Source organism: Littorina saxatilis, unplaced genomic scaffold, assembly GCF_037325665.1.
Source record: "Littorina saxatilis isolate snail1 unplaced genomic scaffold, US_GU_Lsax_2.0 scaffold_401, whole genome shotgun sequence".
Taxonomy (NCBI): Eukaryota; Metazoa; Mollusca; class Gastropoda; order Littorinimorpha; family Littorinidae; genus Littorina; species Littorina saxatilis.
The window spans coordinates 32008-58510 of NW_027126979.1; the positions used below are offsets into that span (position 1 = coordinate 32008).

General features: G+C 39.5%; 1 protein-coding gene across 1 annotated transcript; it reads left to right on the forward strand.

Moving 5' to 3' along the window:
• Window positions 1–1887: 1887 nt before the first annotated feature.
• LOC138955446 (uncharacterized) lies at window positions 1888–14451 on the forward strand. The gene is made up of 7 exons (XM_070327052.1): window positions 1888–1951; window positions 3099–3336; window positions 4880–4970; window positions 6621–6711; window positions 10875–10989; window positions 11523–11687; window positions 13537–14451. The coding sequence occupies exons 1-7, from the start codon at window positions 1888–1890 to the stop codon at window positions 13913–13915; spliced, it is 1143 nt and encodes a 380-aa protein (XP_070183153.1). The 3' UTR covers window positions 13916–14451.
• Window positions 14452–26503: the final 12052 nt, after the last annotated feature.

A 26503-nucleotide genomic window follows, 5' to 3' on the forward strand; every position in this document is an offset into this window, starting at 1 on the left:
CACCAAACACACAGCAGCAAAAACAAACAGACATCCAGACTGAACTGGCATGCTTTACTATCGCTGTGAGTGGAGTGCCAGTTCAGTATGCTGCGCTGGACTGGGTTTTGATGTTGGAAGACCTATTTTTTGCAATTGTTCTCTTGCGTTCACATTTTCATACCACCCATGCGCATTGTTGTTTGTGTACCAACATGAATCCCCAATTGTAGTATTTATTCGTGTTGACGTTTGCAAAATGCTGAATTTGTGCAACCATACTGAAAAGAGTTAATACAGTCTAATAAAACTGTTCTGAAAAGTTCCAGTACGTCCATAATACTCATCAAAAAGCCATGATATTGTACACACTTTTATTGCAGTTGTGTTAATAATACTCATGTCAAAGCAATGCAAGGACCCATTACAAAACTACAGGATTCGTTACCCGGATGGCCTACAAAAATTGACACCAAAACAAATATTTTACGGCTTCTGACGAGGCTGATACCGGTCTTCTTCAACATGGCAAAACAACACTGCTAGGCACAACAGCTGAACTAAATACATTTGCATGGGTAGAAAATGAGTTGCTCTTCCATGTGAGATCAACACCTGGGTCACTTTTTCTTATTTTGATTTGCTGACTTGTGTATTTTAGTGTCTGCACGTTTGCTTTTGCGAATTTGATTTTGGGGGGTGTCCTAGGTCTCCAGTCCACAGCATACCCACTGAATTATGAACAATGGAACTCTTTATTTCATACGTTAGGGGAATGAATTACCTTTCTGGCAATATACTTGGTTTTAATATAACTGGCCGCATCACAAAGATCTACAGCTAATTAAATGCATCTGTGTTTTTTTATGACGGGTAGTGTAGAAAGAAACGTTTAAGGCCCAGTCTGCCTCAAATGGTTTCACAACTATATACATCTTCTCACGAAAGACTACAACATTAATAGTATATCTAAATATATGTACTTATCAACAACATTTTTCTCAAATAAAACACCTCTGCATACACATCTCTCGCTGTTAAGATTTTAAACAAATATGTAAAAGAGTCATACACAAAACATGACATACGATTCCGTTTAACAATCACAAACTACCACATCGGAAATATGCCATTAAGATGTACAAGATTCATCAACACCAACAGTCATTGAATCCCTCAAAAACAACAACAGAAGAACTTCCCCCTCAGATAATCCAAACCTAACACAGCAGCATCGGAATCACAAACACATTAATGTTTGTTTAACAGCGTAATGGTTAATGGAGAAACAAACTTGTACTAGCCCTGACAGTTCTATTTGCTTGTCACACGGAACCGTCGACGCGATGGAAGTCATTTATAGTACTGTGCCATTACAGTCATGTGCTTTGTCATTTGCAATCATTCGCACCGCTCTGTTTTCGTACAGCTCTGTCAAACTCATATGTCTCTCACCCACAATCTTGCAGAATGCGAACATGAAATGGAGCAATGGACACAGCAAAATATACACACACATACACAAACACACATACACACACTAATACGCATGCACGCACACACACACACACACACACACACACACACGCACACACACACACACACACACACACACACACACACACACACACACACTCACGCACACCTACTTAAAAACAAGGGTATGATAACCTCGTCCACTTGCTGAAAAAAAAGTTTTACAAAATGCATTATACAGGCTATACCGGTATTATGTTTTTGCCTAGTGAAACCAGAAATGTGCCGTCCTGACGCGGTAAACAAAAACACTTTATAAGAAAACATAAATACAGCAAAAACAACAACACAAACAAAACCACCCGCCAGCCAACTGTTGAACTTATACCATTCTGTTGGATTTACCATGATTATGTTGTTTTTGCTTTAGAGATGACCTCACAAAGCCTGTCACCATCATTAGAACTGACAACCATTGGCGCCACTGTAACAACCAGTAAGTCAGTTAATAGGATAGTTACACAAATTATTGTACATTTTTAATAAAAGCTGATGTGTGTGATGCTGTGATATATGTATACACCACTTCCAGGGCCGGACTAGGCTAAGAGGAGGGGGGGGGGGGGTTGCTAGAGGTGGTCCAGGGGGATATCCCCCCTGGCGGCAGGGGCGGATCAGTTCAAAATTTTGAAAAAAAGGATGCAAAATGGTGCAATCTGGTGCATTCTGAGGATGATCATTACCAGTTTCAGGCAGCAGATTTTGTCACTGATTATAACCCCCAAAATTGAAACTCAATGTAAAATAAAGAAATGTATACCTCATTCAATATTTTTATATTTTTATATTTTCATATTTATAAGGTGGGTCCGGAAACCCTAGAACCCCCCCCCCCCCCCCTGGGCGGGGTCAAGGGGCAGAGCCCCTTGTGGGGGGCAGGGGGCAAAGCCCCCTGAAGCTGATGGGTAGGTCATATTCTGAGATAAGAAAATGGTCGCTCCTTGCACGAAACGGCATAAAATAAGCAATAATAAAAAATGTTTTAAATAAGTAAGGTACATGTTCAGGCTAGGGGGGGGGGGGGGGTTGCGCAACCCCCATAACCCCCCGGTAGTCCGGCCCTGACTTCTGAATTTCCCTTCATCTGAAATGTTTTACTTTAAAATGAGAATTCTGGGATGACATTTTAGCTCGGAAGCTTACATAATATTCAATTAGTTTTGATATTAAATTTGTCATTGTTGCATTATTATGCTCCTTATTTCTCTTGGATCTAAACATATATAGGTACGTCATGTTTGCCTATGTGCTTAGAACTCTGGAAAATCAGAGTATGCATATTAGATAAGTAGCTACGTTCGATTGCTCCACCAAAACGAGTATGCTCCGTCTTACTACAACATAACAATGGTGTCGGTGATGAGTGCATGGTTTCCAGTGTTGTTTTAATTTGAGGCCGACAGAATGGATAAATGTGTTGATATCACTGCTCACAGCATGTTGCTTGCTTGCCCTATTTTGATATTTAATTTCAGTTTTTGTTGTTGTGGTGTTTGGTTTGTTAAGATGAATGTTGTTGTGTGCATGCCTATAAGCAACAACGCTAAAGATAAGAAGATTACCAAATCCAGCTTGTCTTTCAGATCCCTCCAAGGTTCAGAATACAGCCACTTTGACACTAAAGTACGTGCTGCTGACTGTCTGTACCCACGAGAAGGAGAATGAAGTGGAGACGACTGTTCATGCTAGAATTGTAACACAGAGCGAAGAGTGGCCTGGCCTTTGCAGGGATGACAAATGCAGCAATGCTTTCGTCACTGCCACCTGTGACGGCACATATTCGAAGTCTATCACGACCATTGTAGAAATTAAACAAGTGCCGTAAGTGCTACGACTGTATAAACCGCTTCTATATTTTGTCGTCGACACGCAATTTTGGCGTAAGTCGATTTCTACAACTGTTCAGCAGAGAGAGACAACTATTCGAACTATTACGCCATTGTTTGTCCTATTTCTCTGATCAGTATAGAGTCAGAGACTGTAACGTACACATTCTCTGGTAGAGTTACGCCGTTTGTATCTCTGGTACGCCATTTTGTGCACATTTCTGCATATCAATAGGTACACCAATTCTTCACGGGTGGATTTCAAATTGCATTTAGATTCTGAAAGCACCAGGTAACGGAGAATGCGTTGCTTAGTCCAAAGCGCAAAAAAGTAAAAATCTACAAATATCGACCTACGCCAAAATTACTTGACGACGACGATTTCTGATGTGTTTGAAAGGTTTGCACAGGTACCCAGAGGAGGCATGTTTCTGCCATAATGGCGTCATGTTGGTAAACAATTACATGACATGTCCAATTCAATGCAATGGCATTGTGATATTAATAGCGCATTAGACATTACCATTACATGGATTTAAACCATATAAATTAACAGACTAATACATCAATTTACCATTCAACCATACAATAAATCAGACAATGGGTGTCATGCTAAATTGGTATTGAACAAGGTACACATAACTACGCAGCCTTTTTTATTTTTATTTATTTATTTTATTTTATTTACGAGGATTTATATCGCGCACGTATCTCACCACACAAGGCGACTCAAGGCGCATGTTACCTATTAATGCCGTGTGAGATGGAATTTTTTACACAATATATCACGCATTCACATCGGCCAGTAGATCGACTGCCTTTAGGCGCTGCATCCACCTTTCACGGCCTATTATTCCAGGTCACACGGGTATTTTGGTGGACATTTTTATCTACGCCTATACAATTTTGCCAGGAAAGACCCTTTTGTCAATCGTGTATTTTACGCACGTGTGTGTGTGCGGGGAGAGGGGGGAGGGTTTATATTGTAAGTTAATTATGCATATTTCGGTACGCGTGTTTGTGCGTGCAAGTGCAAGTGCAAGTGTGTTTGATTAAATATAATTTGTCTTTGTCTATATGTAAGTTCGCACGTACTTGAGATATATAAAGAGAAACAGAGTAAGGGAGACAAATATGAGAGATACAAAGCAAGAGAGAAACTGAGGCATAGACAGAAAGAGAAAGGGACAGAGAGATATAGGGAGCGAGAGAGAGAGAGAGAGAGAGAGAGAGAGAGAGAGAGAGAGAGACAAACAGACAGAGAGAGACAGAGAAAGAGAGATAGAGAGAGAGAGAGAGAAAGAGAGAGAGAGTGAGAGAGAGAGAGAGAGAGAGAGAGAGAGAGAGAAACAGACACACACACACTCACACACACACACACACACACACACACACACACACACAAACACAAACACACACACATACACACATAGACTGACAGAGACAGAGAAAGGTGGGAATACTGCTGTATTATGTACATGCAGTCGAAATCGCTGCACTTCACTCACTTGATGACGTTGTTTTTGCAAATTGTACAGAGACACCCTTCCATCCAAAGTGAACCAAACCGCTGTATCAACTGAGATTGTGTTGGTTCGTGCAGCTCAGGACGACGCCTTTGATCTGAAGGTAATACACCACTCCTAGGGATGACTGGGAGGAGACGTTTCTTGATGGCAAATGAGTTTGGTCATTGAAGACGACAATAAGACGGCGATAACTTCCTAAAATCAGTTAGATAAGCGTTCCTAACTGCTGATTGTGCAGATTGTCTAGTAAATCCTCATAGATCGGTCCAAACTTGTGAATAGGGGTAAACACATACCAGAAGCAACAGTGTGGCTGCTTGTTGTTCTAAGCCAAACTATTTGGTTAATCTATTTGACTGACACCGATAACACCTAGAGAGAGATGGGGTGGGTGGATAATTCCGAGAGAGTTTTACCAGGCTCATCATACGTTTTCAGTAAATGAAGAGGGAACAAATCTCAGCTGAATACAGCTCTTCCTTCTGCTTTTGGTACATGTTTCAAACAGTTTGAACGTATGTGTTGCGTTGTTTTGGTGTTAATACGACAAAGCAACAAACATCGGCCTCGAATTGTAAAACACGTTTGAAGATTGAGGTGCCTTATTTCTTACTTTGCAAAGTAATTTAATACACGAAATATTTTGTGAAAAAGTTGTTCTTAATTGTCCGCCATGAAGTGTTCGTATTTTGTTGGCAATAGGCAACAAGTTGCGTAAGGCGAAAATACAACATTTAGTCAAGTAGCTGTCGAACTCACAGAATGAAACTGAACGCAATGCCAATTTTCAGCAAGACCGTATACTCGTAGCATCGTCAGTCCACCGCTCATGGCAAAGGCAGTGAAATTGACAAGAAGAGCGGGGTAGTAGTTGCACTAAGAAGGATAGCACGCTTTTCTGTACCTCTCTTTGTTTTAACTTTCTGAGCGTGTTTTTAATCCAAACATATCATATCTATATGTTTTTGGAATCAGGAACCGACAAGGAATAAGAGGAAAGTGTTTTTAAATTGATTTGGACAATTTAATTTTGATAATAATTTTTATATATTTAATTTTCAGAGCTTGTTTTTAATCCAAATATAACATATTTATATGTTTTTGGGAATCAGAAAATGCTGGAAAATAAGATGAACGTAAATTTGGATCGTTTTATAAATTTTTATTTTTTTTTACAATTTTCAGATTTTTAATGACCAAAGTCATTAATTAATTTTTAAGCCACCAAGCTGAAATGCAATACCGAAGTCCGGGCTTCGTCGAAGATTGCTTGACCAAAATTTCAACCAATTTGGTTGAAAAATGAGAGCGTGACAGTGCCGCCTCAACTTTCACGAAAAGCCGGATATGACGTCATCAAAGACATTTATCGAAAAAATGAAAAAAAACATTCGGGGATTTCATACCCAGGAACTCTCATGTCAAATTTCATAACTTCTTTTTACTTGAATGAATTGCCATTTAAAACAAACATTTCTAAAGATCAGACTAAACAAAAATGCCTGTGGAGCATTTGAAAAAAACAGTTTGTTATACCGCGGGGGTTAAATTCAAGGGTCTGCCAAACCCAGCAAATGCAATAGGCAGCCCAGAGATCCCAAATATGCGTGTGTACTTGGCTAGATTGGATGTTTTCTTAACCAGGGCAAACTCACAATCTTGGGCAAATAAATATGATGTGTTCAGTATTAAGTATACCCACCAATGCAACCACTTTAACACGCCCTAATCCTTATCTCTTCATCCCCAGACTATTGATGCAGTCCTGAAGAAAGCAGAGGTTCTGATCAAACTCATCAAAACATGCACGCGGGGCTACACCTACACAGGCACTGAGTGTGGTAAATATGCGTATATTACAGACTTGGGAACCAATACAATTTCACCTTATTTTGTACGCGTGATTGTCTAGTATACGAGCAGTACGGTTAGTGGAAACAAATTCGACGAGAACAATTCCTTGACTGCTTTCTTCACAAACGCATCCCAAAGCCAATCCAGTATTTTGGCACATGACTACACTTTTTGTCAGTAAACATTGACACAAGCATTTGTTTTAAAAGTGTTGGTAAATTCAATTAACGATGCGACGGGCGCGTGTAAAACATGTTTGAATAATGGATCTTCAAAATTAATGCTATGTGGAGTACGCTCATTTAATTTGATTTAGAATAATCCAAGTGCAAAACAGGGGTTCCCAGGTCTGATAGAAATATTATTTTGACCATTCACATATTTACCTGTGCATACGTCTTTTAATGGTTTCTTAATTCAACTGAAGAGGCGTTGTTTTACGTTAACCCATCCTATAGCACCAGTGTAAAAGAATATGATAATAATATGCTGTCATCTTCTTGAGTCTAGCATGCCAAAAACACAAAATTAAAACTTTGTTTAATAAAATATTGTGTTAGAGAGTACAAACTCTCAGACCATCGGAAACCATTGCCACGGTAACGTAAGCAAAACTGCCGATCTCGAATCTTGAGTTCGGCGCTTTTTCTTTATGATACAGGAAGACTTGTTTTGTGAATGTGAAAGTATGCAAAAGCTCTTTGTGGGTTGTTACGCAGTTTTGCTGATTGAAAATGTTGCTGTCAGCTCTTTATCTCACCATTATTCAGCTGTCACCGCTCGAGATAGGCAGTTTGCAACTTATAACTAAAATGAGATAGGCAGATTGTTCAGAAACCAAGTACATTTGTTTGCGTTTTTCTCGAAACATAAACAAATGGCATAGGCAATTATTTTATGAGCGTGACGATGTATAGCGTAAAATCATTTGATATGTAATCGTCTAAATTGCGTCCTGGGCTGGGAAAATGCGTACGACACGAATCAAAGTAACACAATACGTATACCTTGTGAAGGCAATCAAGGAGGATATGGAGGAGTTTGCCTTTGGCTTTTGTTACAGTCAAAACGGGAAATCAGTCATTACGGGTAATGACTAAAAGTTTTAGTCATTTCCGGAAATGACTGATTTGATCAGTCATTACCGGAATTGCCTAAAATCTTTAGGCATTACCCGTAAATGACTAAACTTTGTGAATATTTTTTACCCTTATTGCCTGACTGCTAGTCAAGAAAATGCGGAATGTGAATACTAGCTCACTCGGCTTTCTGTCGATTACCAATACACATTATGTGAACTCTTGTTAACTGTAGAATTTTTTCCACAATTATGATTCACGATCACACTCGCTGAAGCACAGAAAGAGTTTGTAGATCAACACAGCCAGTATGGAATTGGAAAAGAAGTTTACAGAGGAATTGTACAAAAGGTATCAACAAACCCAAAGGTGCTTGTTACCGAAAGAGAAATATTTCGGAATCATTGATGAATTAAAGCAACTGCAACCCCAAGCAAAGAAGACAAGCAGGCAATACAAACTTCTGGCTCGGTGAGTAATTAAATCTGTCTCTGTCTCTCTCTCTCAGTCTCTCTCTCTCTCTCCCTCTGTCTCTCTCTCTCTCTCTGTCTTTTGTTGTTGTTGTTGTTGTGATTTTTGATATGTTTGTAAAGAAGACAAGCAGGCAATACAAACTTCTGGCTAGATGAGTAATTAACTAGACTCTCTCTCTCTCTCTCTCTCTCTCTCTCTCTCTCTCTCTCTCTCTCTCTCTCTCTCTCTCTCTCTCTCTCTCTCTCTCTCTCTCTCTTTTTCTCTCTCTCTCTCTCTCTCTCTCTCTCTCTCTCTCTCTCTCTCTCTCTCTCTCTCTCTCTCTATCTCTTTCTCGTGATATTAAATGAATCATATGTTGTATTCCAGATATGAAGTTTTGCAGTGTGGCCACATGGAGAAGCTGATCAAGAAACGTACGACACCTGAAGACTCTCCAATCTTCTTTGTGACTATCGAAGACACCTTCGACATTATTAAAACTGCACACATAGCAACTGGTCACGGTGGTCGTGACCGCATGCTGAAAGAGCTTGAAAAAAAGTTTGCTAATGTTTTGAGAGAAAGCGTTGAACTGTTCAAGTCTTTTTGTAAGGTTTGCCAGGAGAAAACAAAACGGAAGAGAGCCAAAGGAGTGGTTGTTCGACCCATTCTGTCCCATGAATTCGCGTCCAGGGGTCAAGTGGATCTCATCGACTTTCAGTCAATGCAGGATGGACAATACAGGTGGATCATGGTATATCAGGACCATCTTACCAAATTTGTCGTGCTTCGACCACTCAGTTCCAAACGAGCAAGTGAAGTTGCGCTACAGCTTGTTGACATTTTTACTTTGATTGGAGCCCCCGTTATTCTACAGTCAGATAATAGATCTGAGTTCACCGCTTTCATCATAAGGGAACTGCGGGAAATCTGGCCGGAACTCAAAATCGTCCACGGAAAGCCACGGCATCCCCAGAGCCAGGGTTCGGTCGAGAGAGCGAACTCCGACATCAAAGATATGCTAATTGCATGGATGACGGACAATCAAACGACGGGTTGGTCATTGGGACTCAGATGTGTGCAGTTTGCTAAAAACAGATCCCACAGCGCAGGCATCGGGCGATCTCCCTACCTGGCAATGTTTGGAGTGGAACCAAGAGTGGGCCTCAGTTCCACATCTCTGCCTGTGGATTTGATTGATCGGTTGCAGACAGAAGATGATCTCCAGGCTATTGCATGTTCCACTGCATCGCCACAAGCCGAACTGGGGCCAGATGCCTCTGTCATTTTGAATGAAACGGTAGATGGCGGAACAGAGGACACCACTGAAGATTTTCCAAATAACTCAGCAGCTGCTGTGGTTTTGGACGAATTGGCGGCAGGTGGATCAGTTGATCTCATGGAAGATCTTCCAAATGAACCTGTAGGACCGGATGTTTCTGGACTTTTCAACAAAGTGAGTGCAGGTGAATCCTATGACATCACAGATATTCACACTCCATCTCCATCAATCAACACAGTCGAGGATGTCATCACAGTACCGACAGACTGTGACGCACAAGAAGTTATCGGTGTTCTGTTCCCACCTGGCAATTGTGCATCTGGGGTTTCAACCACAACAGTTGACGTACACGTACAATCTTTCTCGGCCATGGCTGAAAACCAAAGAGCACTCCTTCTCTTGGAAAAGCGACAGCAAGAAATTATGTCTCAGCGTCAAGCCAGTCGAGAGTGCCAAGAAAAGCAGGCAGAACGGATGGTAAAGAGGAGCAGGGTGGAACTTTGTCCTGCAGAAAAGGGTGACAATGTTGCCGTGCCGATTCCACTCGTTGACAGAGGCCGAGGGGACCCCAGAAACATTTTGGCAGTTGTCTTGGATAGGCGAGATAACAACACGTACACTCTTGCAACAAAACATGGGATTCTAAAAGGTTCGTATGAAAGGAGTGGGTTTGAACTATGTCCACAAAAACTCCTGGATACGGCAGACCTTAACTGTGACACAATCCTGAGCCTGCGAGAAACAGTTATTCGCGGATCACAGAGTGGTGGGCAGGGTTATATCAAGTTACAGTCAAAACGGGAAATCAGTCATTACGGGTAATGACTAAAAGTTTTAGTCATTTCCGGAAAGTTTAATATTGACTTATGTTAAATATTGTATGGAAACACAATATCATGCATAATTGGATAAAAATTAGATGATTGTGGGGGAGCAAACTATGAAGACTCACAATTTTTGTAATAATGGGATTCATCTCAGAACATTTAGTTCATGTTCAGTCATTACTGGTAATGTCTAGAGCATATTTTTAGTCATTTACGGGTAATGACTAAAGATTTTAGGCATTTCCAGTAATGACTGATCAAAACCGTCATTTCCGGAAATGACTAAAACTTTTAGTCATTACCCGTAATGACTGATTTCCCGTTTTGACTGTAACATATATATCCTTTGTATATTTATATATTGATAAATAGCGGATGTGAAATTTCGAGTTGTGAAAGTTCTTCGATTAAAAATAAATTGTAACTCTTGGTATTATTTCCTATGGAATTTTTGAATCGTAGAATATTTAAAGCAGTCAGTGCCGATCGATATGTTTGTGTATCTACAGTAAAGCAGGACGAACCTTCTTCCAGCTCCACCGTTGTCCTTGGTGCAAGCATTGGAGGAGTGTTTGGCTTTCTGGTGGTGCTGATTCTCGTCGTTCTTGTCGTCGTGATTTACAGGTTAGGCTCTAGAACTACACACATATACCCACCCCCGTTTGATCGCATTGCCAAATCAGATTCACCGCCATGCTTTTTTTCTAACTTATTTCAGTATCTCCCTTTGTTCTACATATGTTAGTGTCTATATTGATTTCAGTCTGTTTGTTTCACTGTTTAAAAAAAAAATCATTTTGATATCTGTGTTTCGCGAACATTCCAGTATTATCAGCATTGTCTCTTCACTCTGAGAAGACAATTCAATGGTAACTTCCATTTTAACGTTCATTACAAATGTACTTTGAAACCATGCTTTCCTGAATCAAGTCTTATTCAAGAGTGCCCTGAGTCTTCATCTTTTTCTTGCGCAATTACTTTAAGACTGTAGTTGATTCAAACAAACAGGTTCTCGATATGTTTACTTAATAAGAAACGAATGCTACACGAATACAGCAACAAAAACAACATATATGGGATACACTGAAACCCCACAAACGAGAACCAAGTTCGTAGTTGTAGCATTCGTCGTGTTTATTTCATAACTATTGTTGCAGACGTCTAGGCTGGCAACATGCAGGCAGACAAGCAAGACAAGACGACGAGCATGACTACAGCGCCCTGGCCATTGCCGGACAGAGTACAGCTTCCGGGCACAGTGGTCGCCAGGGTCCAATGCAACTCAGTCCCCTGGGATTTGAACTTGACAACTCCAGTTTTGGGTATGGCATGTCAATCATGTTCTGAGTTACCGTGACGTCTTAACCACTCTTGCATTTTCATATCTTGCATCTCATTGTGTCATATTCCTTTTTGTTACATTTAGTCAAGTTTTGACTAAATGTTTTAACGTAGAGGGGGAATCGAGACGAGGGTCGTGGTGAATGTGTGTCTGTGTGTGTGTGTGTGTGTAGAGCGATTCAGACTAAACTACTGGACCGATCTTTATGAAATGTGACATGAGAGTTCCTGGGTATGATATCCTCACACGTTTTTTTCATTTTTTTGATAAATGTATTTGATGACGTCATATCCGACTTTTCGGGAAAGTTGAGGCGGCACTGTCACGCCCTCATTTTTCAACCACATTGGTTGAAATGTTGGTCAAGTAATCTTCGACGAAGCCCGGATTTCGGTATTGCATTTCAGCTTGGTGGCTTAAAAAATAATTAATGACTTTGGTCATTAAAAATCTGAAAATTGTAAAAAAAAAAAAAAATTATAAAACGATCCAAATTTACGTTTATCTTATTCTCCATCATTTGCTGATTCCAAAAACATATGAATATGTTATATTTGGATTAACAACAAGCTCTGAAAAAAAAAGATATAAACATTATTATCAAATTTTTCTTTTCGAAATCAATTTAAAAACACTTTCATCTTATTTCTTGTCGGTTCCTGATTCCATAAACATATAGATATGATATGTTTAGATTAAAAACACGCTCAGAAAGTTAAAACGAAGAGAGGTACAGAAAAGCGTGCTATCCTTCTCAGCGCAACGAATACCCCGCTCTTCTTGTCAATTCCACTGGCACTGCCTTTGCCACGGGCGGTGGAGTGACGATGCTACGAGTATACGGTCTTGCTGCGTTGCGTTGCGTTCAGTTTCATTCTGTGAGTTCGACAGCTACTTGACTAAATGTTGTATTTTCGCCTTACGCGACTTGTTTTGATTTGTTTAACCTTGCTTTGTCTGTTCTTGGCCTGTGTTGTCTAGCTTGTTGTCTTACATGGTTTCGACTTGGGGAGTTTTCAGCACCTCTGCTTTGTCTCTTCGTTATTATATTGACATGGCTTGTGTTTCTTGGTCTTCTTGCGGTTGCGTGGTAGCCTATCTCGTTCCATGAATGCGCCTCGTTGTGGGTATCATTGTTACATACTACAATGGGTACAATAAATCAATAGTTAAGTGGTTCTGAAAACGCTGAAGTTACATGTTCCACCACATCACAGCTTCTTATGTTCAATCATAATTTTCACAAAATATGTGTTCACTTGCATGTTCATTACTACATTGTCCCATCATTTGGTAATGTGGGTTGTTTTCTCCCAATTGAAAGCTAAAATGCAGCAACATAATTACGCTACATAGGTGTGTGCGTGGTAAGGTTGAATCCGCTACTTTCACCCTACCCTGTATTACACAGTTTATAAAAAGGTAACAAACAAACGATTAAATAAAATGCACTACGTACAGCCAGTAAAATATCCTCCACGAATCTGTCTTTCTTTTTGTAATACCTTATCTTGTTCATATTTTACGACAATTTGAAAATGACGAAAACACACTTGCAACAGTGGGCGCGAATGAATTGCGTTTCTTTCGCCAACAGCACAAGCCAGCATACTGTACAGCTGACAAAGATAACGTGACACATTGTTGGCTCATGGCATTGTGTCATATTGTTGTTTTTTTTAGAAGCTTTTTCAAGGCAACACAGGTTTGAATATGGAGCCTTGCATTAGAACAGTACTTCTGTTGTGGTACCTGTGTTTATTTCCACAGTAACACAAGGGAAACAACTCAGTCGATACCTGTAATCACTGTGTGTCCTTTCTTTCCAGCAAGCAACACGAAAGACCTGTCAGCGACTATGACGTCATCGGCTTGGAAAATCCCAACATTGCCAGCTTACTGACTAAAACATGTTCTGCTGATGAAGACCCGTGCAACCCCTATGATGAGTGTGACGGCTACGATGAAGCAGGGCACGGAGACGGCAAAGTGCAGAATTCACCACCAGAAAAGGCTGCAAACAGAAAAGAGGATGGTTCAGACTATCTGACGCCTTCCATGCCACGTGAGAGCACTGACGCAGAAAATCCGCCAGACTATCTCACACTCTATTCCCCTCAAGATATGTCTGATGACGTGAACTATTCAGACTATTTGACCCCACAGCCGAAGCTTGAGAAATCTGATGATCCGAACTATTCAGACTGACTGACCCCTAACCCGAGACTTGAGATAACTGATGACGGGAACCATTCGGGCTATCAGAATGTATGAGATAATTGAGAATTTGGATGAACTGAATCTTTCGGGGGTTATGTTGACCTTTAGCTTTTGTAAACTCAACGACGTTTTTTCGTTTACTGCAATCTTAGCCTCTGTATTTGTAATCAGGAAATACATTCAAGGAAGAATGTTTGAAGGTGGTCCAGGGGGCAGCATAGCCCCTGGTGGGAGTCTTGCCCCCCAAAATTGAGGCATGTTTGCCATGTAAATATGAATTTAGCCCACGCTGGTGAAATATAAATTGCGCATGTCATGAAAAAAACAATATTGCTATTTCATATGTTACGTGGATTTCCATTGGTCAATTTGGCAAAACTGAGCTCAGTGCAAAAGTGATATCGACGACATTTCCGTCGATATCAGTTTTGATATCGACGACCTCTTTATTGCTTCCCCACTTCAAAAACAAAAACACCTAAATTTAAAAACAAACAAATATATATAACAATGTAATGATTCCAGAATTTAGTTGAGCAAGTGACTAAAGACTTTCTGAAAGAAAAAACATTTTTAAATACTGAAAAGTACAAGAAAAGAGTGAACAAAAAGAAATAATAATAAGAGGGAGGGATATGGAACAGCCAAAACTGAGACAAATACTTTTTTTAATTTCTTTACAGTAAGTACAAAATGTCCAGAGAATTAGCAATATATCTAACATTGACTGACTGTGTGATGATATCTTCTGCTATTGGTCTGTTTCGACAGTGATATCAAAATCTCGACCTCCGGTCTCGATTTTGATATCACTGTCTCAACAGACCATAGCAGAAGATATCATCACACAGTCCGTCAATATTGGGTACTATTGTGTCCCTTTCACCTGGGTTAAACTATAAAACATGTTGGTGGAATTTCTTTTACTTTTGAGTAAATCCGCGAAATTGGGGATATTTGGATTGCCTGTGTAATTGTAACCTCATTATGTTCTGTAATTGTTTAATACAGGGTGACCCCCCAAAATTCAACCTACAAACATTAACTTGTGCATGTGTTGACCGAACATGTGGTTTGCATTAACTTTGGCTTGAGCATGATCAGTCCAAACAAAGGCAAGTGTATGGGTCAAATGGTCTGAGTTTTGTGTACTTTCAAAAACTGAATTCAGGAATGGACTCAACAGTAGGAGGTTTGGTATTCAGCGGTAGACATACTTACCTGATTTCAACACTCTATGTTTTTTTCCCTTTTGGATGCTATGACTGCGCTTGTTTGTAAGTACGCTTTTATGTGAGTTCTGTTTTATTGTCAGACTTTTTATGTGTAACTATGTGTCTATTACTTACATTACGTGTTTGTTTTTTTTCATCTTTTTAAAAACATTTTTTCTATATTATGTTATATAACTATACGTGGTCGTTGTTTACGAATTGTGTTTAATGCTTGTATGTTATTTCTTACGAGGAAACTTTTTATGTACATTGTTAAATTTTAATGTCTAATGTAAAGCGCCATGAGACTGCCATTCGGCGGTGAACAGCGCTATAAAATAATGTTTTATCAGTATTATTATTATTATTATTGGAAGCAGTGTTCCTTTTAATGATTGAATTACCTTGTTTGTGTATGTTATGTGCATGTACAAACTGACTGTTTGTGACAAGACTGATCTTTTGGGATTCATTTTTGTTGTCAAATAGTCTGTTTGTGTTGTAAATGATACATTTACTGAACATAATTATTAAGTATAATGGTGTTTGCATATTACTGGTAACCTGAGTTTTACATGTTCATGTATATGTATGCCAGGCATCTGTAAGCATTTTTGGAAGTGTTATATATGTTTCGGAAAATATATAAAAATAGAGGGAGAATATAACATAATAGGTGCGTCACTTGATTCGAGCTTCCAACTGCTTTAATGTAGCATGTTACATTTTAAGAGCAATTGTTACGCCAATATAAATATTGCTTCGCTTAAACAGATAATGTTGTATGTTTCTTGACACACAGATGTGGTCACTGTCCCTGTAGGTTGTAACATGTATGCAAACTCCATTTTCCACCGTTAATTACATGCCCCTTACATATGTTTCTATTTTGCCAAAGACAGATTTGACTGCATGCAATGGTGCCTGGAATAACACCAGTCTTATTTGTTTGCAAAAGATGGTTCCTTTTCATGCTTCTCTCTTGCAATTAAATCATATTACATGTGCAGTTAACATGCTTGGTTATTTTGACCCCTGTATGTGCAATATCAACGTTTCCGGTAAGGTTAATTGCACGTCATTCAATGTTTAATTATTACCAGCTGTAAATATATCAGAATATGTGCTCATGCTTTTTATATTTAGTCAAGTTTTGACTAAATATTTTAACATCGAGGGGGAATCGAAACGAGGGTCGTGGTGTATGTGCGTGTGTGCGTGTGTGTGTGTGTGTGTGTGTAGAGCGATTCAGACTAAACTACTGGACCGATCTTTATGAAATTTGACATGAGAGTTCCTGGGTATGAAATCCCCGAATGTTTTTTTCATTTTTTTGATAAATGTCTTTGATGACGTCATATCCGGGTTTTCGTGAAATTTGAAGCGGCACTGTCACGCCCTCATTTTTCGGTATTGCATTTCAGCTTGGTGGCTTAAAAATTAATTAATGACTTTGGTCATTACAAATCTGAAAATTGTAAACAAAATAAAAATTTATAAAACGATCCAAATTTACGTTCATCTTATTCTCCATCATTATCTGATTCCAAAAACATATAAATATGTTATATTTGGATTAAAAACAAGCTCTGAAAATTAAATATATAAAAATTATTATCAAAATTAAATTGTCGAAATCAATTTAAAAACACTTTCATCTTATTCCTTGTCGGTTCCTGATTCCAAAAACATATAGATATGATATGTTTGAATTATAAACACGCTCAGAAAGTTAAAACAAAGAGAGGTACAGAAAAGCGTGCTATCCTTCTTAGCGCAACTACTACCCCGCTCTTCTTGTCAATTTCACTGCCTTTGCCATGAGCGGTGGACTGACGATGCTACGAGTATACGGTCTTGCTGAAAAATGGCATTGCGTTCAGTTTCATTCTGTGAGTTCGACAGCTACTTGACTAAATATTGTACTTTCGCCTTACGCGACTTGTTTTTTTTACATTTAGTCAAGTTATGACTAAATGTGTTAACATCGAGGGGGGAATCGAGACGAGGGTCGTGGTGTATGTGCGTGTGTATGTGTGTGTGTATGTGTGTGTGTGTGTGTGTGTGTGTGTGTGTGTGTGTGCGTGCGTGCGTGTAGAGCGATTCAGACCAAACTACTGGACCGATCTTTATGAAATTTGACATGACAGTTCCTGGGTATGATATCCCCGAAAGTTTTTTCAATTTTTTTGATAAATGTCTTTGATGACGTCATATCCGGCTTTTCGTGAAAGTTGAGGCGGCACTGTCACGCCCTCATTTTTCAACCAAATTGGTTGAAATTTTGGTCAAGTATTGTTCGACGAAGCCCGGACTTCGGTATTGCATTTCAGCGTGGTGGCTTAAAAATTAATTAATGACTTTGGTCATTAAAAATCTTAAAATTGTAAAACAAATATTTCTTTTATAAAACGATCCAAATGTACGTTCAGCTTATTTTGCAGCATTTGCTGATTCCAAAAACATATAAATATGTTATATTTGGATTAAAAACAAGCTCTGAAAATTAAATATATAAAAATTATTATCAAAATTAAATTGTCGAAATCAATTTAAAAACACTTTCATCTTATTCCTTGTCGGTTCCTGATTCCAAAAACATATAGATATGATATGTTTGGATTAAAAACATGCTCAGAAAGTTAAAACGAAGAGAGGTACAGAAAAGCGTGCTATCGTTCTCAGCGCAACTACTACCCCGCTCTTCTTGTCAATTTCACTGCCTTTGCCGTGAGCGGTGGACTGACGATGTTACGAGTATACGGTCTTGCTGCGTTGCATTGCGTTTAGTTTCATTCTGTGAGTTCGACAGCTACTTGACTAAATGTTGTATTTTCGCCTTACGCTACTTGTTAAAGCTTGTAGTCTAACCGCCGCTAATCAGTCAACATTGTTTTCAGTAAAGGGTTATTTATTTGCTCATTAGCAGTATATTCGAATGCATTTGTTGTGATACCTTTGTTGATATTTTGTTTTTAAATACATACTAGGGGAGTACTGTGGGTTGTTCCCGTTTACATGTAGTGCCGTTAAAAAAGAATTGTGAAAAACAGATAATCCTTGTTCTCATCAGTTTGGAAATCCATGCACAAGATTGGAACGCTCTTTGTGCGAACACATTCCTGCCTCATGAACAGTCTATCAATTGAAATGACCAGGGCTGGGCCTTTGTTTGCTCGCATAAACAAGTGTACCATTCGCACACAATGATCACTGTATGTCTTCCTTATCATTCACCAGCCTTCACTGCTTAAGTGTCCTTCGACTGTTGAATCCATTGTGCTTGACATTGCAAAACTAGCAGATCACATACAGTAGGGTTCGAACTGCAATATGAAGTCCATGGCTGTTCACCTCCCACCAAGGTCGAGGTCTGGAAGCTGTAGGCGTTTGAGTTTCACTTTCACTGTCTTGCTGTGTCTGGCGTGTTCTTTGATTTTTCAGTTCCAAGGCTCATTTTGTTATATTCAATTGTATTTTCCTAGTGTCAATTAATGTATTTTTTGTCATCAATATTAAGTGTGGGCTAGTATGTAATGCAAGCTATTTATGTTTCTTTGTTCGAATGTAAATGGTGTCAGTGTAACATTTGTAAGCACAGTTTTCCCACAATTGTTTTATTTGTGTGTCTTAAACGAGTTATGTTAAATGTCATATGTTGCTGGACATTGCACATACTGTATTACGATGTTGTCTATTTTTGTAATATTTCTGTCCTTTTGGGTGTTCTGCTTTTTGCTGTTCTGCTTTTTGCTGTTCTTTTTCAAATAAAGTTTACTTATTGCTTGACACTCATTTCCACCGGTGAAGATAGTTAAGGTTGCTGATGAGGTTAATGATGGTAGTACCGACGAAGACAACAATGATGATAGAGAGATGCAGACGCAGATAGAGAGAGAGAGAGAGAGAGAGAGAGAGAGAGAGAGAGAGAGAGAGAGAGAGAGAGAGAGAGAGAGAGAGAGAGAGAGAGAGAGGGAGAGAGAGAGAGAAATAGAGAGAAATAGAGAGAGAAAGAGAGAAAGAAAGAGAGAAAGAGAGAGAGAGAGAGAGAGAGAGAGAGAGAGAGAGAGAGAGAGAGAGAGAGAGAGAGAGAGAGAGAGAGAGAGAGAGAGAGAGAGAGAGAGATGTTTACACGTACAAGGAGTCATGCTAGAACTTGACGGGCACTTGTCACAACAATAACACACGAGGAAGGATTCTCAAGATGCCCTTCCAAAGATGTTCCTAAAACAATATGATTGGTGGGACTTGACAATAAAAGATAAAAGGTAGAGGAAATAACATTCGATTTGAGTTGAGTGTTGTCACGCGTGCTATTTAACGCAGACAAGCACATATTCAACGATTTGTAGTAGGATTATTAAAGCGCAAAGACCATGATGACTCATAAGCCGTTGAGCAAAACAGCTCATGTTCAAATAAGAGATACCAGTGCTATTATTCGCAAAAAAACAAAAACACAGAATACAACACCCCGCCCCTCTCCCTCCCCCGACGAAAAACAAGACGAGTGAAGCGATATCAACACATTTAGTCAAGTGTCGGCCTGATAGAAACGTGAATGCAAATGTCGTCATCGAAATTAGAGTCCTTGTTGACTACTTATAGATTCGCCCCAATCTGCTGGAAAACCACTTTCGTCGTACAAAGTGTTAAACTACTCTGTTAAAAACGGCACCATTAAATTAAGTCTTCTGCTTGCTCAAATTAACTCTCTGCATACTGATTAACTTCGTCCAATCCCGGAGATTTACCAAATTTCACATTTCTGACTGCACGCCTCACTGCACTGCTCCCTAATGGGGTCGTCAAGTTCCGACATAATTATCTATTCTGTCCTTCATCTTCCGCCGTATTCTAGTTTACACATGTATGGGTTTCGGCACAGCATGCCCTAATTCAACATGTTAGATAAATGCACTTGCCTATTGCTAATATCTAGTAGAGGGAACACATGTCTTTTCTGCCGGGCGTTCTTGACGGTGTCCCAAAAGGTCTGACTATTCCTTTTAAAATCAATGACTTGTGCACGGTCCTTTCATAATATTGTTTTATTTGTTTTCTATCAGTTATTTATATTCCGAGCGCCTGTGTCAGTTCACGTTGTTGTTAATGTTGCTGTTTTGGCGTGCTCTATGAAAGCGATTTTGTTTGGGCCGTGCGTCTGGGTTTTACATCCCGCATTCATTGTTGAACCATTAATGATTGCGTTTCTGTGAACAGCTCAGATCATGGGTAATTTTAACACCTTCACATTTAAATGCTTATTTTATAGCCATCCATTTAATTGAGAAGAAAACAAAGCATACTAAACTGCTAAGCATGAATCAAACAATCTATACATATAAATAAAAGAGAGTGTCTGTCTGTCTGTGTGTGTGTGTGTGTGTGTGTGTGTGTGTGTGTGTGTGTGTGTGTGTGTCTGTCTGTGGTCGCCATACCTCTGAGATGGCAAGAGGCAGGAACAAGATAGTGTGCACGTACACTCCCTAGGTGCCGCAGATGTGCACCTGGGTTTTAGTTTCTTGATTCATTGTTTCCTTTCTCAGATTATGGACCTCCCATTTATTGAATACAGCCTATATGGTGCAAGACCAGTTCAGTGCCTACTGTTCACCTGTAGCAAGCACATCATGCCAGTGATATTAGAGACTCGCTATTGCTCCTATGAGGGAAAGAAATGAAGAATGAAAAATTAACTGGACAGTTCCGGAAATTTATAGAAGGTAAGGGTGGTAGGAAGTATTAAGATAACTATATGCTCCAATTTAAATAAGTTTTGTTTTATGACAAAATTATATTTGTCATGCTCATGTCACAGAGACTGGACACTATTCTGTACTCTTGACCATCTATACATCTATCTATACATATAAATAAAAGAGAGTGTCTGTCTGTCTGTGTGTGTGTCTGTCTGTGGTCGCTATACCTCAGAGATGGCAAGAGGCAGGAAGACGATGTCGTGCATGCACACTCCCTAGGAGCCGCAGATGTGCACCTGGGTTTTAGTTTCTTGATTTATTGTTTTCTTTCTCAGATTATGGACCTCCCATTTATTGAATACAGCCTATATAATGCAAGGCCAGTTCAGTGCCTGGTGTTCACATGTAGTAAGCACACTATGCCAGGCATATTAGAGACTCTGTATGGCTCCTATAAGGAGAAGAAATGAAGAAAGAAAATTAACTGGACAGTTCGAGAAATTTCTAGAAGCTAAGGGAGGTAACTCGTGCTTTGTTATCCATGGACAGGAGGTAACTCTTATCACACCAACACATCGCATCTACGGGTGTAGCATGATCAGTTGAACCTGCAGGTCAATTATCTGGAATTTTCTCAAGAAAGGGAGGTAACTCATTCTATAAAAACCATGTAAGTAGGAATTGAATATATATTGTGACACTCTCAGTGAGCAGCACATGCCTTTCAATGCTTTTGAGGCCACCCCCGGGCCCACTTAATAAATTTTCTTTTTAAACATACACTTTTGAACCGAACTCAGAATGTTTTATTACCTGCGTGTGTGTGTGTGTGTGTGTTTGAGAGACGCACACAGACAGCCATAGACAGACAGAAGAGCCCGGGCGAAGCCGGGTCTCTCACGCCGCTGCCGACGCCGCTGCGCTGCCAGCCCTCCAATCCTCCCCCGCCTCCCTGTCTGTGGTCGCCATACCTCTGAGATGGCAAGAGGCAGGAACAAGATAGTGTGCACGTACACTCCCTAGGTGCCGCAGATGTGCACCTGGGTTTTAGTTTCTTGATTCATTGTTTCCTTTCTCAGATTATGGACCTCCCATTTATTGAATACAGCCTATATGGTGCAAGACCAGTTCAGTGCCTACTGTTCACCTGTAGCAAGCACATCATGCCAGTGATATTAGAGACTCGCTATTGCTCCTATGAGGGGAAGAAATGAAGAATGAAAAATTAACTGGACAGTTCCGGAAATTTCTAGAAGGTAAGGGAGATAACTTTTTTTTGTATCCAAACAAAGGAGGTAAAGCTAATGATAATGGGATAGCGAGCGTCTTAAATTGCTACAGGGCTCCGCTTACTCCCGGGCGAAGCCGGGCTTAACTGCTAGTAACAAAATAAAAAGAACAAACAGCATCGTTTTGTATGTGTGGGTAGTAAACACGTTTTATTTACAAAACACGGCGGAAAATGGCGACAAATTTGTTTCTTCAACCAAGGCCAGTACTTTCATACATGACAAAGGAAAGCAAATATGGCCTGAATAATAAAGTTATAGTGTTCCTTTGCGTGTCTGAGTGATAAACTGTTTTAACCAACTATCTTCTGAAACGTAATTGCACTCAGCAGATTTGTCTTCCGCTCATAACTTTCGTGTCACACGGTCTTTGCGACAAACAGATAGATCGCATTCTCGCAGAAAATCATTGACAACACAGACCAGTCATTGTTAGCATTGCATTTGGGAAGGGCTACTATTATAGTGTGTTTTAAGAAAGAAAAACATTACAGTATCGGCAGAACAAGACCAAATGAGTTTTCGTGTCACAGCGTTATGGGCGTGAGATTGTGTTCTCACACTGTAGCAAAATCATTGACAACACAGACAAGTCAGTTTTAGCATAGACATTGGGAAAGGCTACTATTATAGTGTGTTTTAAGAAAGAAAAACATTATAGTATCAGCAGAACACGACCAAATCATGACAAATGGGTTTGCGTTTTGGGCGTTATGGGAGTTTTTTCACACTGCAGATCATATCTCAAAAACTACGGAGTGGATCTTTATGAAATTTGATATGGATATTTTTGACTGGATTTTCTCATGGAAGGTTTTTCCGTTTATTGATAGGACAGTTTGATGACGTCATATTTTACCGTTTGCCAAAAGGTCGAGGCAGCACTTTCACAGTTACAGTTTTTCATCTATTTGATCGAATTTCACACAATCTCAGATCTAGGCCGGATTATGGGATTGCATAATTTTTAAAAACTAATATTTGAAACAAAAAATGTATATTGGTGTATTCCCTATTGCGTCCTGTATCTAAAACTATATAGTTTTGTTGTTTTGTATTGATAATTATGCTTAAAAATGAAGAAAACCGATAAATAACCACTATCTTTATTTATGAAAAAAGACACTTAAAAACAACTTCTATCTATTCCTTACCATTTTCTGATTCCAAATATATATATAGTTTCATGGTGTTTGACGTTGAAAATAGGCTAAAACTTAACAAACTCGGATCGTTGAATGGAAATTATACTTCCAAGCTCCGTGCAGCTGACAACATGATAAAAACACGTCATTTCAAGTGTGGAACACGCTCATGACGTCATACTGAAAGGTGATGAATTATGGCTTCACCTTGCGATGTTTCATTTCAAACATGGTAACATTTTTAAAGGGGTTTCTTTCTCAGATTTCTGTTTGCCCTCTGTCTGTCTCTCTATGTCTCCGTCTGTCTGACTGATTCAATTAAATGTGTAATTACTTAGTTTTGCAAAAGTCAAACTAAGTAGGATATACCTAATTGATTCAGGTCTCTAAATTCTTATTGTAAAATTGTGAGTTTTATTCAAAACAAATTTAATTGGTGTTTTAAACTCAATAATGGGGCATGCTGTGATGAGTAGAAGAATGTGTGCTTACGAGCAGAAAAAGCCCATCAAAGTCAAGAATCGTGTTTTTCTTTTTCTATTTTCACCTTGTAGCTTCATACAGACACTAAGCAACAGTGTAGTTCCACTTCCAGTGCAATATATTGTACTTTAATTTTGACCATCTGTGTAACACTTTATTGACCCATGATCTGAGCTGTTCACTTCTGTGAACGTCCGGGTCAATGCACACAGTCCGTCGTTTTCATACACTCCGCTGCTGGCAACAATATGTCATTACACTTGTTTAGAGCCAGTTCAATATTTTTGCTCTTACAATTGAACGCTTCTTGTAACATATGTAATGACTCAGACAAAAACAGTCAGGGATTCTAGAAGTAGGCGTCCCTGCGTCCTACACGCACTATAAGCCAAAAACACGTGCTATAAATATATCGAGGGGGTCCCGTGACGTCGTAGTTGTAGTCGTCGCTTTAACCACACACAAATAACATGAATAGTCGTTTCGAAATACAAACAATGAAACAAACACTTTGAAATAAAAGAACAAGGAAGTAGAGTCGCAAACCCTGGTGTTTAATGGAAGCATTTTCCTGCAAGGAATAAAGACAGTTTGTCATGGATAATATTCCCTTACTGTGTTAGCGCTGAGCTCTCAAGTGTGTAACCTTCGTTTCTTAAAAAAACAAAAAAACACAGCACTGGGCTGCTAAGAGTCGTAATGTTCACAGGCTGCGAGATTTCCTAAACACTGAAGTACGGTAATGAGAAAAGTGGTATATTTGTTAAGGTCCATTACTTTGATTTTGACGGAAACGAGTCAACATGTGGTTGATCCTTTTCTTCTGGTTTCTTCAAGTGTGTTCGTTGGCTGGTAAGTATGTGTGCTTAGTTCAGCAGGAATGCGTGTGATAAACAGACACACACACACACACACACACACACACACACACACACACACACACACACAAACACACACACACACACACACACACACACGCACGCACGCGCGTGCATTCACGACACTGTCAATATCAGTCTTCCGTTGCACATTCAATTACTATTAACATTGACTGATTTTCAAAATCAGGTCTCACATAACACCACACACTCGTGCACCAACGTTATACAAAAGATGTTTCATTCGTTTTAATGTAATTTACTTTATTATCCCTATGTTGGCATGTGTGTCTGGCGGTGTGTCTGTCTGGTTGTCTGTGTGGTATGTTTGTTCGCTTTATGCTTGTCTAGTTGTCTGTCTGTGTGTATGTGTGTGCAGCTGTCGGTAACGCATTATGCAAATATACGTGAACATGACATGACTGTGTTGATTTCTGCTTAGTTGCCGGTTTAATACGAAAATAAAATCTTTCCCGGGAGTAGATATCTGGTTAGAAAATGTTTAATACGTACGAGCAAATAACTCAGCAAGGAACGATACAATTACTCCTACCACGACGTTTTTACTCCAAACATTTTTTTTGTAAGTAAATTAAGTACACAATTCGTAACAAAAACAAAAATTACTCCGGAGCAAACGATTTGTGGAGTACTTTCCACTAGTTCGCTGGGAAAAAAACAAACACACTTCCTACACGAAAAACCGCCCTGATATGGCCCTTCGTGGTCGGCTGGGCGTTAAGCAAACAAGCAAACGAACAAACAAACTACACGAAAAATGTTACTCGACAAACATGTTACTGTCAAAATATGTGACTCCACATGTTGTTCTTGGAATAGGTAAACAATTGTTTGTTTGTTTGGGTGTATGGTTATTTGCTTGATCTATTATTTCCCAAGTAATTGTATGATCTGTTATCTTGTCTTTCTTTCTTTATTTGGTGTTTAACGTCGTTTTCAACCACGAAGGTTATATCGCGACGAGCTGTTATCTTGTGCTTAAATATTTGTGTGCGTGTGTGTTTGTTTGCCTGCTTGTTTGTCTGTTTGTTTAACACAAGAAAAAGAATGAGGTCGTGACGTTGCCGCCTAAACTACTTCAACAAACAACCATGGATCAGCACATAGCACAACACAGCGTATTACATGTAGCAGTTGTTTCAGAACTTCAAACACAAATCACACACACATGAAGAGTCGATTGAACAATAGAAACAAGAAAGCAAACTCTTAAAAAAAAAGAACAAGGAATTAGATCCACGTGTTTAAGAGAGGACATTTTTTTAAAGGAATAAGGAAAATTGTGTACATGGATAGTATTCCCTTGCTGGTTTAGAGGTGAGTTCGATCGATCTCTAGCATGCATGAACTCAGCAAGGGATTAACAAGAGTCAATCGCCGTGTACGAAACAATGTTATGCTCAAAAACGACGAAGTACATTAATGAGGAGAGTGGTTTATTATTGTTTGTATTTGTATAAGTGCACTACTTTAGTTTTGCTTCAGAAGTGTCAACATGACGTTGATCTCTCTATGTTGTGTTCTTCAAGGGTGTTTATCGCTTGGTTAGTATAGCTGTGTTATAGTGCAACAGGAATGCTACTGACAAACAGACACACACACACACACACACACACACACACACACACACACACACGCACGCACGCACACACACACACACACACACACACACACACACACACACACACACACACACACACACACAAATGTGCAAGCACGACAGCACACACACACACACACACACACACACACACACACACACACACACACACACACACACACACACACACACACACACACAAATGCAAGCACGACAGCACACAATTTGTAGTCAAAGAACAAGG

Coding starts and splice junctions, on each gene's coding strand:
- LOC138955446 (XM_070327052.1), top strand. CDS start 1,888: ATGACCTCACAAAGCCTGTCACCATCATTAGAACTGACAACCATTGGC. Junction 3,337..4,879: donor GTAGAAATTAAACAAGTGCC/GTAAGTGCTACG, acceptor CAAATTGTACAG/AGACACCCTTCCATCCAAAG. Junction 4,971..6,620: donor ACGACGCCTTTGATCTGAAG/GTAATACACCAC, acceptor CTTCATCCCCAG/ACTATTGATGCAGTCCTGAA.